The following is a 15,649-nucleotide window of genomic DNA, read 5'->3' as shown; positions in this document are numbered from 1 at the left end:
GCTAGGGTTTTTGTTATTTTAAACAGATCTTGCCTCTCTCTTTTTTTTTTTTTTTTGTAAAAACAGCATAGGACACTGGTCATCTGTAAATAGTGTGCAGGTAGGTGTGTCACGCGAGTCCATTTGTCTTCAATATTGGCCGAAGCCTTTTCTATGTGGCCTTCACAGGGCCCTGGGCACCTTTGGGAGCCTGAACTGGGGCAGAAGCCTGGACCTTGGTTCGAACCTTGGCATTTGGTTGACAGAGTCTACCACCCTTGGCCATGTAGCTTCTAATCCACTTCCCAAGCTTGGGAGGAGCGATGAAAGTAAGCCAGCTGAGCTTGCGGCTGGGGCCTTTGGCACCTTTGTGGTGTTTGCCAGCATCTTCTTTAGAACTTTCTGGTTGTGTTTCTTGGCAAAGCCCATGTTCCTCAGGAACTTGCGGTCAGCTCCCTTAAGAGATTCGTATCTTTGTGACTGGGATTTCTTGATGCCATTTCTGTGCCTTCTGCAGGTTGTGTGTGGTGTGGTTTTTGGACTTGGCCATGTCTGCATGGTGACCTGGGGCTGCTGAAGCTAAAAGCAGCTAGTTTTACAACTTACATCCATAAACACTCTTCGGTGATCTACTCACATTTGGGGATGTAGACCAAGTGGTTTTAGGTATTCTATCTTGTTCTACTAGTATTAAAGAGACGAGCAGTACCTGCAGTCAAGGTGAAGGCCACCCTGCCAGGTACACAGCTCTGGAGAGCTTCTGCAGTCAACACAGCTGGAAGGAGTTGGGATCTGAGGCGAGCTCTGACATCAGACATGGAGGTGCAGAGTTTGGAGCTGCGTAGCTGGTTTTCAGCCTTGCTTTGGTCCAGTGCTTCCTCACTGTGCTCCCTTTCTGACGCTTACAATGACCATGCACTCTGTGCCATTGAATGTTGGGAAGTATGTGTTGGCTTTTTGATTTTACAGGGGACTACAGTTATGAGATTACCTTGGGTCTCAGGAACTTCTGAATTTTAAATAGTTGAGATGGTGGAATGTAAGCTTTGAACTTTTAAAAATCTACTTTATTTGGGGTTGTTTAATACTTATGTCTCTCTTTTAACCCACCTACCCTAGATGGGAGAGAAAAAAAGGTCAATGGGAACAGGAGAAGTAGACCTTTTTAGACTTGGTTCCTGGCAGGATTCCAACAGACCTTTTAAATAGTAAACTAGCAATTTAGCAAAGGTGACTGCAACTGCAGCCACTGGAACCTGGAGTAGCAGCTGGAACCTAGAAACTGTTCTGTCTAGGGGTGTCTTGAAGCAATAAACAGCCAAACATTAGGAAAGGATGCCAAGAACAAAAAGCCCAGCCTCTTGTTTTGGGCATATATACGTGTACGTATATATATCCTCTCAGAGTCTGTACTAGGCTGCTTATCAGTTTGCAAAGACTATGCCCCTCAAAGAAGCGGTTCCTCTTCTGGTGAACAAGCATCACCTATTCTCTCACAAGTCTGTTTCCAATGGAAAAACACTGTACACCCTCACACAAGTCTGTTTCATATCCCACACTTGGGATCAAAACAAAAACATACTTACATCCACTACAGTGGAAGACTATGGAGACTTTCTTCTCACAGCGTTCTGCTGCCTCTGTCTCCCCAGTGCTGGGATTAAAGGCGCGCGCCACTATGCGGTGACTATGAAGACCTTCAAAGTGGACTGAACGTGTTTTGTATTCTGATATAAGTACAAGCCTATGGGGCCAGCGAGTGGAACGTGGTGTTCTGAAGGAGAATGACACCCCTCCCCCAGGCTCATATATTTGTATGCTTAGTCCTGATGAACTATTCGAGAGGGATTAGGAAATGTGGCCTTATTGGAGGATGTGTGTTGCGTGGAGGTTTCAAAAGCGCATGGCAGGCCAGGGTCTCTCTCTGCCTGCTGGGAGGTGGGTTAGAATGAAAAGTTCTCAGCGACTGCTCCAGCACTGTGCCTGTCTGCTCTCCACTGTGATGACCACGTACCAACCCTCTAAAGCTGTAAGCAACCCTCCAGTTAAACACCTCCTTTCCTAAGAGCTGCCGTGGTTGTGGTGTCTTTTCATGGAGACAGAACAGTAACCGCAACAATGTCCACCAGACCAAAGTGCTAAAGCAAAGCAGGCAGCTTCTGAGCATGTGATTTCTATGGATTTGCAAGAGTCAAGTCCAAGAACACCTATTAGAGGCAACAACGATGAGCACATAAAACACTTGTGCAAAGTTAAGGGAAGAAAGCACAGATGATCACAGAACACTGGGTAGAAAAAGAAACTGATAACTTCAGTTGCTTTCCTACACTTTACTACAAAATTGTTTAAAAGGTGGCTTTAGGACTACTAAATTTCTGTGATGAAACTTACTTCTGAATTTAAATATTTTAAAATTTGCATGTGTATTTATATGCATGTACATACAGGTGTGGTGCCTGGGGGGTCAGAAGAGGGTGCTGGATCCCCTACAGTTGGGAGCCATAGGCAATTGCGAGCCGAGCAGCAAGTTCTTCCAACCATGGTGCCATCTATGCAGCTTCCCTGTCAGCTCTAACCCTAACAGTGGCCCTCCAGGGTGAGCAGTCTTAAGGCACTCAGGAGAAGGTTCCTTTTTATTTGGTTTTTCGAGACAGAGTCTCTCTGTATAGCCTTGGCTGTCCTGCAGTCACTTTGTAGACCAGGCTGGCCTTGAACTCACAGCGATCCACCTGCCTCTGCTTCCCAAGTGCCGGGATTAAAGGCGTGAGGCACCACTGCCCGGCTGCAAGCATTTTTAATATAGGCCTCTAGAGGCTTCTACTATTAAGACTTTAGTTCATTCTCTTAAAGATAATTTTCAACCAATGCTTTGATTACCCACCGAAGGTCAAGCCCTTGGTTCTGCCAGATGTTCTCCATGATGCGAATGATCTGAAGGGTTAGCATATCTTGCCGTAAATCTGAAATTCAAATACATGTCACCACTTAACACCATGATACCACTATTTTCAGGACAGTGGTTTAATTAACTTCTAAAATATTTGCACAATCATCTGAGCAGTAGTAAGATAGTTCAAAAGGTTCCAAGTCTATTTAAAACTCTGTCTCAGAGTTCTTTCACTTTTGAGATACATGTTGAACATTCTTTTCCTAGCCAGACTGTAAGCTACAAGAGGGCAGACTCTGTCATAGTCCCAAGGTGCAGCACACAGAATACTTAAGGAGTAAGTGCTACGCAAACCACCCTTGCACACAGAAAGTAAGCCAAGGTAGACAATGATTCCAAGGCCCGATTCTGAAGGAGATCAAATTTCACCTCAATTGGGGAAGGCTGATAGTCACCTGGAGGTTGAGATCAGGTCCTGACTGTCACGTAGCCCAGGTTGGCCCTCAATTGGCTATGTAGGTGTAGAAGACCCTGAACATATCATCTTCCTGCCTTCATCTCCCAATTCCAGTTGTGTGCTGCCAAGTGCAGCTCTAACAACTTTGATGGGGAGACTGTTTCTTCGTACCATCAAGACCACCTTTACTCATCTAAGTTCTGCCCGTTCACCATCCTGCATGTCAGCCTTCGTCCAGCTCAGTCTCCATACAGATCAAGAGGATAGACGACCACTTGGCCTTTCTTCCGAGTCTCATATTCTGGGTGATTTTTCTCCTGCTAATCTAATCTGGCCAATTTGTAGTCTGACCCAGGATGAATACAGACAGACATGCCAGTTTTGTTCTTTACTCAAGAATACTCACTAGGGGTATGGGGATGAGTACTAGACTTAGGATTATAGGAGTCAACCCTCCGTTATTGCCCCTGGTTGCTGAGATGCATAACAAGTGAGTGCTTTTTGCTGGGAGGGTCCACCTTCAGGGCAGGTAAGGGGAGCAGAAGTGTCTGCACATACCTACTCTCTCTGGACTCCGGGTTCTGAGCCACTAAAGCACAATATCCCAGTCCCCAAACGCCTTCACATGCACACTTAAATATAAGACACTTTAATATTGTAGATGATAAAACAGCGGCCCTTAAATGGCTTTCAAAGGTCCCTGCAGCTCATAAATATCCTGTGTATAAAGAGAGCAGCATGCACGCAGCATGAGCTCACTGGCGCTCTCCTCACCGTCGCCATTTTTAAAGATGATCTCATTGTTCTGAAACAGCAGCTCTGACATGATGTCTGGGTTCTCCCAATTCAGCCATAGCGGCCTTTTTGCAGAGGACATAATCCGACACTCTTCAAGCCTGTAAAATAGTTGAAGACTTTATCAGGCACCGAAGCTTTTTATAGTTTTAGTCCTTGGGCATACTTAAAATGCATACACAATAACTTTTTTTGAAGTGTTGTAAGAATTAAAACTTTTTCAAAATCTTTAAAATATATAAAATTTTCAACCAATCTAAGAACACGTAATTATTGGCTTTATACAGATCACTGCCAACTTCTTGTTTATATCAGAACTTCGAACTAGAGGAAGATCCAAACTATTATCAAAGGAGCAGAAAGTGATTCTAAATAAATGCAGCTCTAGTTTAAGACTATTTTACTATTGCTAGTTTACAAGATTTGGAGGATTGGACTTTTAAGACTTATCTGGAAAAATACTTAACCCTATCAGTAACAGGCATTAACCTTACCTGAGGTTTCCTAGTTGATGAGCAGGATTCAGAGGGGACAGAAAACCCTGTAAAGCATCCATGAAATCTGGCTGTCTCATCTGTTCAACCAAGAACTTCATCTGTACCTGGTAACAAAGAACAGCCAAGTGAGGAGTGGAGTCTGTGAGGGACAGCAGTGGCTGCTGCTTCCAGTCCCTGGGCCAGGCAAACTCTTGCTGATTAGGAAGTCATGACTGGAGCAGTAAATCAGTTGGGAGCATGGTTCTGGATGACTGTGGGTTGTAAGTCAAGGTCATTAAAGCACTGCCCTGCCATTTGTGTACTGGCTGCCTTCACAGCTGAGTGCAGCAGGTAAGGCTGGACCATGTGATCTGAGACATCAGGTGTTTACTGCCTGGCCTGTCAGTGAGAAAGTATGCAGATCCTTATTTGAGAAGGAAAACAAAAAGGCTAGGCTACTATACGAGCTTAATATTCTTACTTTTAGGATTCTTAAGACAACTTCATTCACATGATCAGGTAAAAAAGATCTAGTGAGGATGAAAAGAAAAATCTAGAAAACCTCTTGATATATAGAATCTGACACTATATGCAGATCCACCCATCTACTCAGAACTATCAAGCAATATCTGATGTGGTTTTTCCCCCCCTTCAAGACAGGGTTTCTCTGTGTAGCCCTGGCTGTCCTGGACTCCCTTTGTAGATCAGGCTGACTTAAAACTCATAGAGATCCGCCTGCCTCTACCTGGCTTCTGATGTATTTTAAAGAAAACATTCATTTACTGGAAATAAAAAAAAACGTGAATGAACAAGAGGCTAGGGGGTAGGAATTGAGTTTTCGCACTGGAATCTGAATAACGAAGTTTCCCCAATTTCTCTATATTAGTGAAGAGCTAGAAAATCTCATCATCTACAGCTAGGTAGCTTTTTTGAGTAAAGGTACAAAAGATAGTGATCTGTCTACTCTATTAGCACAGGGCCCTCTATACTCTAGTATAAACATAAAACCATCCAGTGGAACCATCTGTGTTTCCAGAGTTTAATTTTGGCTCCTCACTATAATCCCATTTAAGCCAACATTGAGTTGAGTGGTGAACTCCAACTTCCTAATGAAGCCACTGTGTAAGAGTCACTGTGTGATATGAAGACTCCAGCACAGAATGAAGGTTTAGCAAACTATCTGCTACAAAGCTTTTCAAAACTCTTGCAATATAGCCAGGGCAGTGGCACATGCCTGTAATCCCAACACTCAGGACACAGAGGCAGGTGAGTTCTGTGAGTTTGAGGTGAGCCTGGTCTGCAAAGTGAGTTCCAGAACAGCCAGGGCTGGAAAGAAAAACCCTGTCTCAAAAAACAAAACCAAACAAAGAACCACCTGCAATGTATGTATGTATGTATGTATGTATGTATGTATGTATGTATGTATGTATGTAAGTAAGTAAGTAAGAAAGAAAGAAAGAAAGAAAGAAAGAAAGAAAGAAAGAAAGAAACAGGGCACTGCTGCCCAGGATCACATCAGAAATAGTACAATTCTTTTACATTTTTATTTCTTTTCACATATATTTACTTACTCATTTCCATGCACCACATGCTACACCAAACGTCATTTATGTGGTGCTGGGGACTGAGCTTGTGTGAACTCCGCATATACCATCAACAGCTACACCCTAGCTTGTTCCATATATTTTCTAATAATCTATATTTGAATCTATATACTGTACTTTAAAAGAGTTGATTCAATCACATATTTTAAGGCATCTAAATTAATACAGTAACTTTCTTTTATATTAATTGCAGCAACTTTTAAAACGTTGTGTTTCCCCCCTAACATCACTACTATAGATGTTGGGGGTAAACATCGACTCTGCGCTGCTCACTTGTGTTTGCCTTCTGGGACTCACTGGTAACTGGTTCCTCCTGTTTCACCACATGGGAGGCACCGCTTGCCTTTCAGGTGGCAGTAGTGAGTGAAGGGGGGGGAGGGCAAAGGTCCTGAGAACCTTGAGGATGACAGGTGGTTATTGAGTCCACTTAAACTCGGTCCTTCTACTTATTTTTGGGGTCATTACCAAGATAAGTGAGATAAGAAAGGACTCATTTTAATTACTTACGGCTATATAAGAAGTGTACATAGTGGGTACCCTGACATTCCAAGGAAGGTGACAGGTGCTTTGCTGTCATGGGATAGAGTCCTTCTCACAAGTACACTATGTGCAAAGTACTATTTCTATTTTGCGGTTGAGGAAAATGAGTCCTAGAAGCCTACATAATGTATCTATCACACAACTGGCAGCCAGTGGAATTCAAATCCAAATCACAAGTACTATATATGTACACTGGGCTCCACTTTAAGCAAAGCGTTCAAAGCCAATGGAAGAGCTCTTCACACACCTTTTGTGTCTCATCCTTCTTCTCCTGTTTGAGGATGTCAGTCAGGTTGATGAGCTTCTCCATGGCCTCTACTTGTCTGTTCAGATGTTTCAGATACATCCCGCAGGCACGGCAGTAGGACTCCAACAGCAGGCCAAACCTCTGACTGACAGTCTTATTATGCATCTCAGATCTAAAAGAGTAAGCAAAATTTATCTATGTATATATTTAGTCCTTTTATTTTTTTGCTTACTTTATGTATATGGGAGTTTGCCTGCATGTATGTCTATGTACCGTGTGCATGCAGCACACGTGGAGGCCAGAGAGGGCGCAGGATCTCCTGGAACTGTAGTAGAGATTGCTGTGAGCTGTCATGTGGGTAGTGGGAGTTCAACTCAGGTCCTGTGGAAGGGTGCCAGTGCTCTAACCCCTGAGCCATCTCTCCAGCCCTACATGTACTCCTCTAAGTGTCTGGATAGGGGATATCCGTAATCTAGACCAAGAGGGTGTGCAGAATATCAAATATATGGAGTCAGGAAGTGAGCTTGGTTTTTATTCTAACTCAGGCACTGACCTATATCTAGTCTTAAATGAGCATATACATGGTCTCAGAAGATAGGAAAAACCCTTTTTCTAGTCAATAAATATTTTAATCAATGATTTTAAAACCTACCAATTTAGAAGAAAATAAACAGGTGTTTCAGGTAGTTCTTGGCTGTGTAAACTTAATAAACAGCTAGGCATGTTATGGATCTGGGGTTATCTTAGCTACTTTTTATTCATTAATCTCAATGTAAGATACAAAAGAAGAAAATAGGAAAGTAAAATAATAGAGTGACCTGAGGCAGGTAAGAAGCTCTCAGAGTCCTACGTTTCCTGCAAGCATGGTCACATTTTTGTTTGTGCTTACTTCAAACACAGTGTCTCTAGATACCAACAACTTTAATTAAAAAACAAATGAAAGGGCTGAAGAGATGGCTCAGCAGTTGGGAGCACTGACTCTTCTTCTGGAGGACCTGGGTTCAATTCCTAGCACCCACATGGCAGCTCACAACTGTCTGTAACTTCAAAATCTGACACCCACAGATATATAATGCACATAAAATAAAAATAAATAAATTATTTTTAAAAATTAAAAACAAAAAACAAAGCCACACTACACACAAACCTGTTTCTAAATTTCCTGTGATCTAGGTGACTTGTGACAACTCTGAGTACTGTAACACAGTTCGTAAAGTAGTTTCCTCTGTCACACACAGCCCTCCCCCGCACAGGGCAGCATCACCCTATGAAGTAGAGGCTAGCCTGGTAATTGTGATCCTCCTGCCTCAGCCTCCCAAAGTCCTGGGATCACTTGCAAAAGCCACTTTTTCCTTCTTAGCTTATTTTCTCACAAGGAATGTGGGAATGTGGGGCTTTGCCATTAATATTCTGGATTCCAAGGTAAGATTTCTATTTTGGGATGACATCTATGTATACAGTGAAACCTATCACAACATTAATTTGCATCTGGCCAGTTTTACTTGGCTCAACATGGAAGCAAAACCTTTATAAAAACTATGTGCACTAACAGGACAGCCTTCAGTTCTGACTTATGTTGCTCATTTAATTCCAAAGAAAAGAACTATGCAGCAGCAGGCTTCTAGAATGCAACAGCTTTCCAGACGGACATAGCAGCAAGATCTACACATTTACTAGGGAGGCAAGTTATACATGTCTAAGTAGGAAATAATCTGACTTACTTTAAGTGCCAAAAGAAAAAATGGCCAATCCTTTGATTTGTCAATGCTTTCTTGAGTAAAAATCTCACAAGCAGGTTATCCAAATATTGTTCATATTTTAAGACCTGAGGAATCAGAAGAAAAATACAAAAATTCAGATGAATCAGGCCTATTTCTGCCTTAAACAAAGAATTCTATAAACAAAGTTGATATTTATTAGTAGTAATATATGGATTTTTTAAAAAGCATAAGCTAATGCTGCTGCTGGACAGCTGTATGATGTGGATAAAGCACCCCAGTTTTCCAGGCCTCACCTGTACGAGCTGAATGAGGTACTGAGAAAGTTTGTCATCTGTTAAGTATTTTTCCAAGCACCGAACAGCAAAACTCCGAACCATAGGATCTGGATAATTACAGTCCAGGAGCTCCATGGCCTGCTCTGGTTTGATTGGAGGCCAATCTTTTACTAAGCAGTACATCTGTGTACAGAGAATTACAGTAAATCACATATAAAATCCAAAACACTGGTTTTTTTTTCCTAAACACTGTTTTAAGATCTGATTTTAAACAGTTTATATGAATTATCGTCAAAGTCTGCTTTACATTTTGAATGTAATTAGTTTTATATATGGAAATGATTAAGACTGGTGTTTTCCTAATTGTGTCATCATGATCCTTTCAGTTGGTGCAGATCTTCTGAGAGGTGATGATTTCGGCAACACACAGGTTCTGCGCAAAGCCCCTAAGTAATCTCACCTGGGCTACTTCATCTCTGGAATTCCACTTGACAGACAGAAGCAGTTTGGGTAGGATTTCAGGAATAGTCACACAGTAGTGTCTGTTGGCAAAGACAATAAAGAATATGCTGTTATGCCAGGTCTAACATCTGATTTCCCCATCATGCACCTGTAAGAACTTCTACGCTTATTATTATTACTAGCCTATCTGAAAAGCCAAACTTGTGTTGTACATATGTTTACATTATCTATGAAGATTCAAATGAAGGGGAAATATTAGTTGACAGTTAACGATTACTCTCCTCTTTAGGCACTCAAATTGTTCACCTCTTTGAACTTAATGAGCTTACTGGACAAGATGCGCGCGTCACAGAGTCTCCACAGGTATGAAGGGCACCTCCTTCAGTTAGCTACAACAGTGTAGGGAGCTGCCGAGACGCCCAGTGGCAAAGGTGCTTCCCCACAAGCATCGACATAGCATGGGTTTCAAGAAAGAACCATCTGTATCCATACTTTTGAAAAAGTCAACATTAATACAGAAAATAACATTTCAATTATGTTTTGTTTACTAGGAGTTTGGGGTCACACAGCTGTAATGCCAGCACTGAGTCAGGAGGCTGACGTGAAGGGGTTTCTAGGAACAGAGGCAGCGCGCTATGTACTGGGCTCAAGCCTAGCATGGACTATACTGAGACCCTACCTCCAAAGCAGCACCCCGATGGTGTGCTGGCTCACACACCCGGTTCCCTGACAGGAATCAAGGCCCTCAGTTTTCTGCCTTGAGAGCCTCACCCCCCTACACTTGCCTGTGGCTCCATAGGAAGTCTTTCTCCTGTTCAGTGATTTCAGACAGTGGGTCCCGGGTACAAAGTGCTCGGAGCTGCTCTTTGTCATTTTCTCTTAACTCATTGTCTCTGGCTAGTCTGTTACTCTGTGGAATAAAGTATAATTTTATATTGATTTCCCCGCCACACATGAATAATACAGTTAGAAAAGCAACTGATTTTTAATAAACTTCACAACTATTATAAAACAATCTAATCTTCACACTGAACTCATTTAAAGCAATATCTGTGGAGCAGACGTGATGTGGGCATTATCACCACAAGCAGTACCACACTAATGGCGGAGCCTAGACTGGGGCGAAGGGGAAGGATGCCAGCCTCTTTCTCTCTCTGATGAGGCCCTTCCTAACGCCTACAAACTACAGCCTGATAACGCTTTTGGCAGAGAAGAGTAAAAAGCAGTACACGACAAAATAAAAATGCAAACCCTGTCACGTTCCTTGCTAAACTATCCATTCTTACAACTGTTCAAGCTCTCAACATTAAGGTACTAAGTGGAAAGCAACAAACTTACTATATAACCCCATGGCATAAATTTATTCTCAGCTGGGCGGTGGTGGTAGCACACACCTGTAATCCCAGCACTCCGGAGGCAGAAGCAGGCAGATCTCTGAGGTGAAGGCCAGCCTGGTCTACAGAGTGAGTCTAGGGCAGCCAAGGCTACGCAGAGAAACCTTGTCTTGAGAAACAAATCAACACAGACACACACAAAAAAGCCAAAAACCAAACAATCAAAAAGCCAGGCTTGGTGGCACACACTGTAATCCCAGCACTTGGGGAGGTAGAGGTACGCAGATCTCTGAGTTCAAGACCAGCCTGTCTACAAAGCGAGTCCAGGACAGTCAAGGCTACACAGATAAACAAAATTTATCTGTATTTACAGACTATCTGCCTTCAAGTCTTTGAATAACAAACACCTCAAATAATCCCAAAGTATCATCATGTAAAATACAAAACAAAACAACACAAGAGGGTCCGTAAGATGGCACACTGATTAGATAAAGATGCTTGCTACCAAGCCTGACCACCTGGGCTTGATCCCCGTCCTCTGTGCTAGCTGGTCTTATATACTGATGTATCCTGAACTTACATAACAGGAAGAGGAAGTACCACGTGGACATAAGCATTTGGTACACATGTGCTGTGCTGTGCGCTGCTTTATTCTTGCTGTTACAGTTAGAAAGTAGATCCTACTCAGAGAACACCCAGTCTAGTAGCCAAGTCAAAATAAGTTTGGAGCCACGCAGTGGTGGTGTGTGCCTTTAATTCCAGCACTTGGGAGTTTGAGGACAACCTGGTCTACAGAGCGGGTTCCAGGACAGCCAGAGCTGTTAAACAGAGAAACCCTGTCTAGAAGTTCTCCGCACTGCCCCTGCCCCCCTCCAAAATTTTTTTTTGGTCTAATGTAGAAACCGGACGAAAACCAGTGAAAGCAATGCCCAGTGGGTAAGAGGAAGCAGACAGTGGAGGAGGGGCTTAGCATGTGAGACTGGCAGCTTAGACTGAGAAATGTTTTTAGAGAGCTACCTAGGGGATGAAAGCCATGGCTTGATCTATGTTTCTTAATGATTTTTGCAGCTGTTCCAAAGAAGAAGGGAAATCAGTTAGGGGGTTATCACATTGGTCTGGACTAGAAGCCTGTTGTCGTAAATCATTACTGATCATCATCAGCATCCCATGGACTCATTTGCTTATGTAAATCTTTATTGGTCTCACTTTGAAAAGGTACATTTCAGTTGGATAAATGAGGGTTTTTTTAATTTGCTTTTGTATTTTTAAGTGTGTATGTTAATATGAAATAATTTGTAGAAAACGAGAAAAAAACCTGTACCTTATATTTTAAAATATCTTTGTCAAACTGTAAATAACACTCTCAAAGCACAATGTTTGTCATGGTAGTTCATACTTTTGCTGATGACATCAAGATGGCCACTTTTCTTGCTCAACAATTATAAGACATTTTTATTTTACATTTATATTTATGAATCATGTGATTAACAAGTGAATTTTGAACCACCATTTTTCTTTTCTTTCTTTCTTTCTTTTTTTTGTTTTTTCAAGACAGGGTTTCTCTGTGTAGCCTTGGCTGTCCTGGACTCACATTGTAGACCAGGCTGGCCTCCAACTCGGAGAGATCCACCTGCGTCTGCCTCCCGAGTGCTGGGTAGCCACCACTGCCTGGCTGAGTCACGTCCTTCTTTCCCAGGCCTCTGTACGGTGTATCTACCTCCTGCATTTCTACATTTAGAGATGTACCGAGTAAATGCTGGTTCCCAGCACTCTGACGGTTGGTCTGGACGGTCAGCATGGACTGAGCAGAGCCTCACTGTGACCGTGAGAAGCTCTAGAGGGGCAGGGAGCGGGGGACGGTCCACCCTGAGGTTGGGAGGCCTGGACAGAATAAAGAGGCAGACGGAAGCCTGTGTTCAGACCTCCCTTCCTCTTCCCTGCAGCTACCACCTGGAGCACCCCCATTAAGTTGCTCTGCTCATGTACCCTCCCCACCATAAGGAACAAAGACCCCTAAACATGAGCCAACAATGTTTTCCCTTCTTTGATTTTCCATTTTAGATAAAAAAAAAAAAAACAAAACTACTTTGTGTGTATGAATGTTTTGCCCACATGTGTATCTGTGGAGTGTGTACATGCCTGGTGCCTGCAGTGGTCAGATGAAAGCAATGGATCCCCTAGAACTGGACGGTTGTGAGCCATGATATGGCTATATATAAGAATGTATGTCCTCTGCAAGACCAAGTGCTCTACTCTGCCAAGCCATCTCTTTAGCCTTGTTTTTCCCAGTGTATGCTATAGTAATAAAAGTCTTACATACACATTGAGAGAAATACCACATGTGTGGCAGAGTTTTTGACACAAAACACAGAGAATGAATCATCCCGTTGAATTACTGCCTAGATATGAATGCAGACTTACTGTCTGTCACTGGAAATACTTTCCCCTCATTTTATCTCTACTGAGGATTCACTGTTTGACACTGCACTTACAAGATACACCTCTGAAGCTATGGTGACTTTCCCTGTCTCTCATGGTCTTTTGGTTGTTGTTGGTGTTGTTGTTGTTTTTTTTGTTGTTGTTGTTTTCGAGACAGGGTTTCTCTGTGTATCCCTGGCTGTCCTGGACTCACTTTGTAGACCAGGCTGGCCTCGAAATTCCAGAGATCCACCAGCCTCTGCCTCATGAGTGCTGGGATTAAAGGCATGCGCCACCACACCTGGCTTCTGGAGACGTTTTTTAAAAAAATTTATTTATTATTATGTATACAGTGCTCTGCCTGTATATACAGCTTCAGGCCAGAAGAGGGTGTCAGATCACATTATAGATGGCTGTGAGCCACCATGTAGTTGTTGGGAATTGAACTCAGGACCTCTGGAAGAGCAATCAGTGCTCTTAATCTCTGAGCCGTATCTCCAGCCCCTGGAGACATCTTTGATCATCAGTTTGGTGCTAGTGGTTCAGAGGCCACAGGTATGGCTCAGCATCCTGCCAGACACAGCATAATCTACAAATGGGACACACTTGGCCTTCAGTGTGGGCTAAGGCTGAGAGACACAGCGCTACCCACATTCCTATGATACTCCCAAGGGGGAAAAGTGAGAAATTCTGTCTAATTAATGTCTAAAAACACAAGGAAAAAAAAAAACGTAAGGTTGGTATTTGCAGACTAATTAAAACTTTATTCTCTTCCCAGAGCTGTTACTACTGACTGTATGTCACTCCTATTCTCTCCAGGTATTATGCCCTCCTCAACATCTCTCTATTTGTTTAGTCTTCCTTGAGCCTGACTGGAAGAGATGGAACAGAAAAATGCCTGAACATCAAGGAAGACTAAGGTTTCATAATTACTTTACATTTAGAAACATTTCCTACATATCTAAATGGCAAACCAAAGAGTTCTATATATTCTATAAAAATAAATAAAACACACTGCAAGTCATAAAACCTTAGTCCTTATTAAGTGTTAGCACTACTCCAAAAAGAAGTGCCGTTTGCTTACTTTGTTTTATTCTTGCATTGTATACATAGGAAGACAATTAGTTTAAACTGTCTGGCAGGATGGCCTTTGAAAGGAGCTCTTATGCACTGCTGTTACTACACTTGGCCAGACATATTCCACAGTCTAAGCCCAATATTAATCAGCACGTTTTTCTGCAGCCTACAGCAACCCACATGAAAAGCAGTCATTTGGAATGGAGAAGACACCCTAGAGCAGGAACAGCTCTTAGCACGCCCATGTCTATCATTAAGCTACAAGGAAGAGTAAATGGCCCATGATCTGAGTTACTCTGGTGACAAGATCAGACAATGAGGTGAGCAACTCCACTGTTTCTGGACTACTGTGGTGTGATGAGTTGCTGCTCCTGCTGCTGCCTCCAAGTTCAACTCACATTTACACACACTTTCCTCTCAACTCCCAGTTACCACCTCAGAGAGGTCTTTCCTGGGTAGAGCACTACTATTCAGGAGTAGTGTAGTAGATACACTAGTCTACGCACCTGAGGTATCTCATCACACTACTGTTCTTCCCACCCCTGGGACCTATGCTGTATGATCTTGGACATCTCTTTAGACCACAACTTCATGACAGCATCTATACCAGCACCCAACAGGCCTTCACATAAAGCAAGAGGAGGTGGAAAAGGGGATACAGAAAATGTTGTGACTGGAGTCCTGCTACAGAGCTCAACAGTGTCCACACCAGGACTAGCAAGCCACGCAGCGCCTGTCCACACAGAAGCAGCTCAGGGTGTGCCTCACCAGTCCTGTGTGAGAGTAACTGAATCCAGCTTCTCGGGACACAGACCAATTGGCATGTTCTTCAATCACGGACATGTCTGGAAACTTCACCACACTGCTGAACCAATCAAACTCCAACTCCAAGCATGGAGTTTCCTACAAGAGAACAAAGATTACTGTACATGTATTATGCTTAGCCGTCATAAACAAACTAATTTGTGATAATAAAAAGCTTACTTTATTTGGGTTTGACCCAGTGACACCAATAGGGTTCAGCAGATCTTCTAACCCATGTGGTACAGGCCAGAGATTCAAAGCCATTTTGCCAGATACTAGGGTGTCTGTGTAATCAAACAAGTTTATGTTTCCCCAGGCCAACGGACAGTGCTCCTTAATGAAACAGAGAAAATATTCATGATTCTTTGAATAAGTCACACATTTCCAAATACATTTCTTCCCTGGGAAGAGAATTCCAGTTATATCTATAGTCTGAGGAACACAAAGTCTACCACAGCCACACTGGTTTTTCAAATTTAAAGGGCTCTCTGTCCCTTGCTCACTTGAAATCTCATGTATTTTCTCAGTTTTAAGAAAGACAAACCAACAAAACAAAACAAACAAAAAACCCCA

The 15,649-nt window shown here is 42.7% G+C and overlaps 1 protein-coding gene across 3 annotated transcripts in view; it reads right to left on the bottom strand.

The window, feature by feature from the left end:
• The window catches only part of PIK3CA (phosphatidylinositol-4,5-bisphosphate 3-kinase catalytic subunit alpha), a 71,695-nt gene that overhangs the window by 8,993 nt on the left and 47,053 nt on the right, over nucleotides 1–15,649 (bottom strand). For all 3 annotated transcript variants that reach the window (XR_014776654.1, XM_084768484.1, XM_084768485.1), the window contains exons 8-17: nucleotides 15,257–15,409; nucleotides 15,041–15,175; nucleotides 10,229–10,353; nucleotides 9,442–9,523; nucleotides 9,000–9,164; nucleotides 8,707–8,810; nucleotides 6,986–7,157; nucleotides 4,613–4,719; nucleotides 4,098–4,219; nucleotides 2,861–2,939 (exon numbers count right to left, since the gene is read on the bottom strand). Coding sequence is in view for 2 of the 3 variants with exons in the window: in XM_084768484.1 (XP_084624610.1) it covers nucleotides 2,861–2,939; nucleotides 4,098–4,219; nucleotides 4,613–4,719; nucleotides 6,986–7,157; nucleotides 8,707–8,810; nucleotides 9,000–9,164; nucleotides 9,442–9,523; nucleotides 10,229–10,353; nucleotides 15,041–15,175; nucleotides 15,257–15,409 (1,244 nt within the window). In the remaining variant the exon portion in view is untranslated. The remainder of the gene's footprint in view (nucleotides 1–2,860; nucleotides 2,940–4,097; nucleotides 4,220–4,612; nucleotides 4,720–6,985; nucleotides 7,158–8,706; nucleotides 8,811–8,999; nucleotides 9,165–9,441; nucleotides 9,524–10,228; nucleotides 10,354–15,040; nucleotides 15,176–15,256; nucleotides 15,410–15,649) is intronic.

Source organism: Acomys minous (genome assembly GCF_964271855.1).
Source record: "Acomys minous genome assembly, chromosome: 19".
Classification (NCBI taxonomy): domain Eukaryota; kingdom Metazoa; phylum Chordata; class Mammalia; order Rodentia; family Muridae; genus Acomys; species Acomys minous.
Note: the sequence above shows the minus strand (reverse complement) of the source record. Positions and strands in the feature narration are given on the sequence as shown.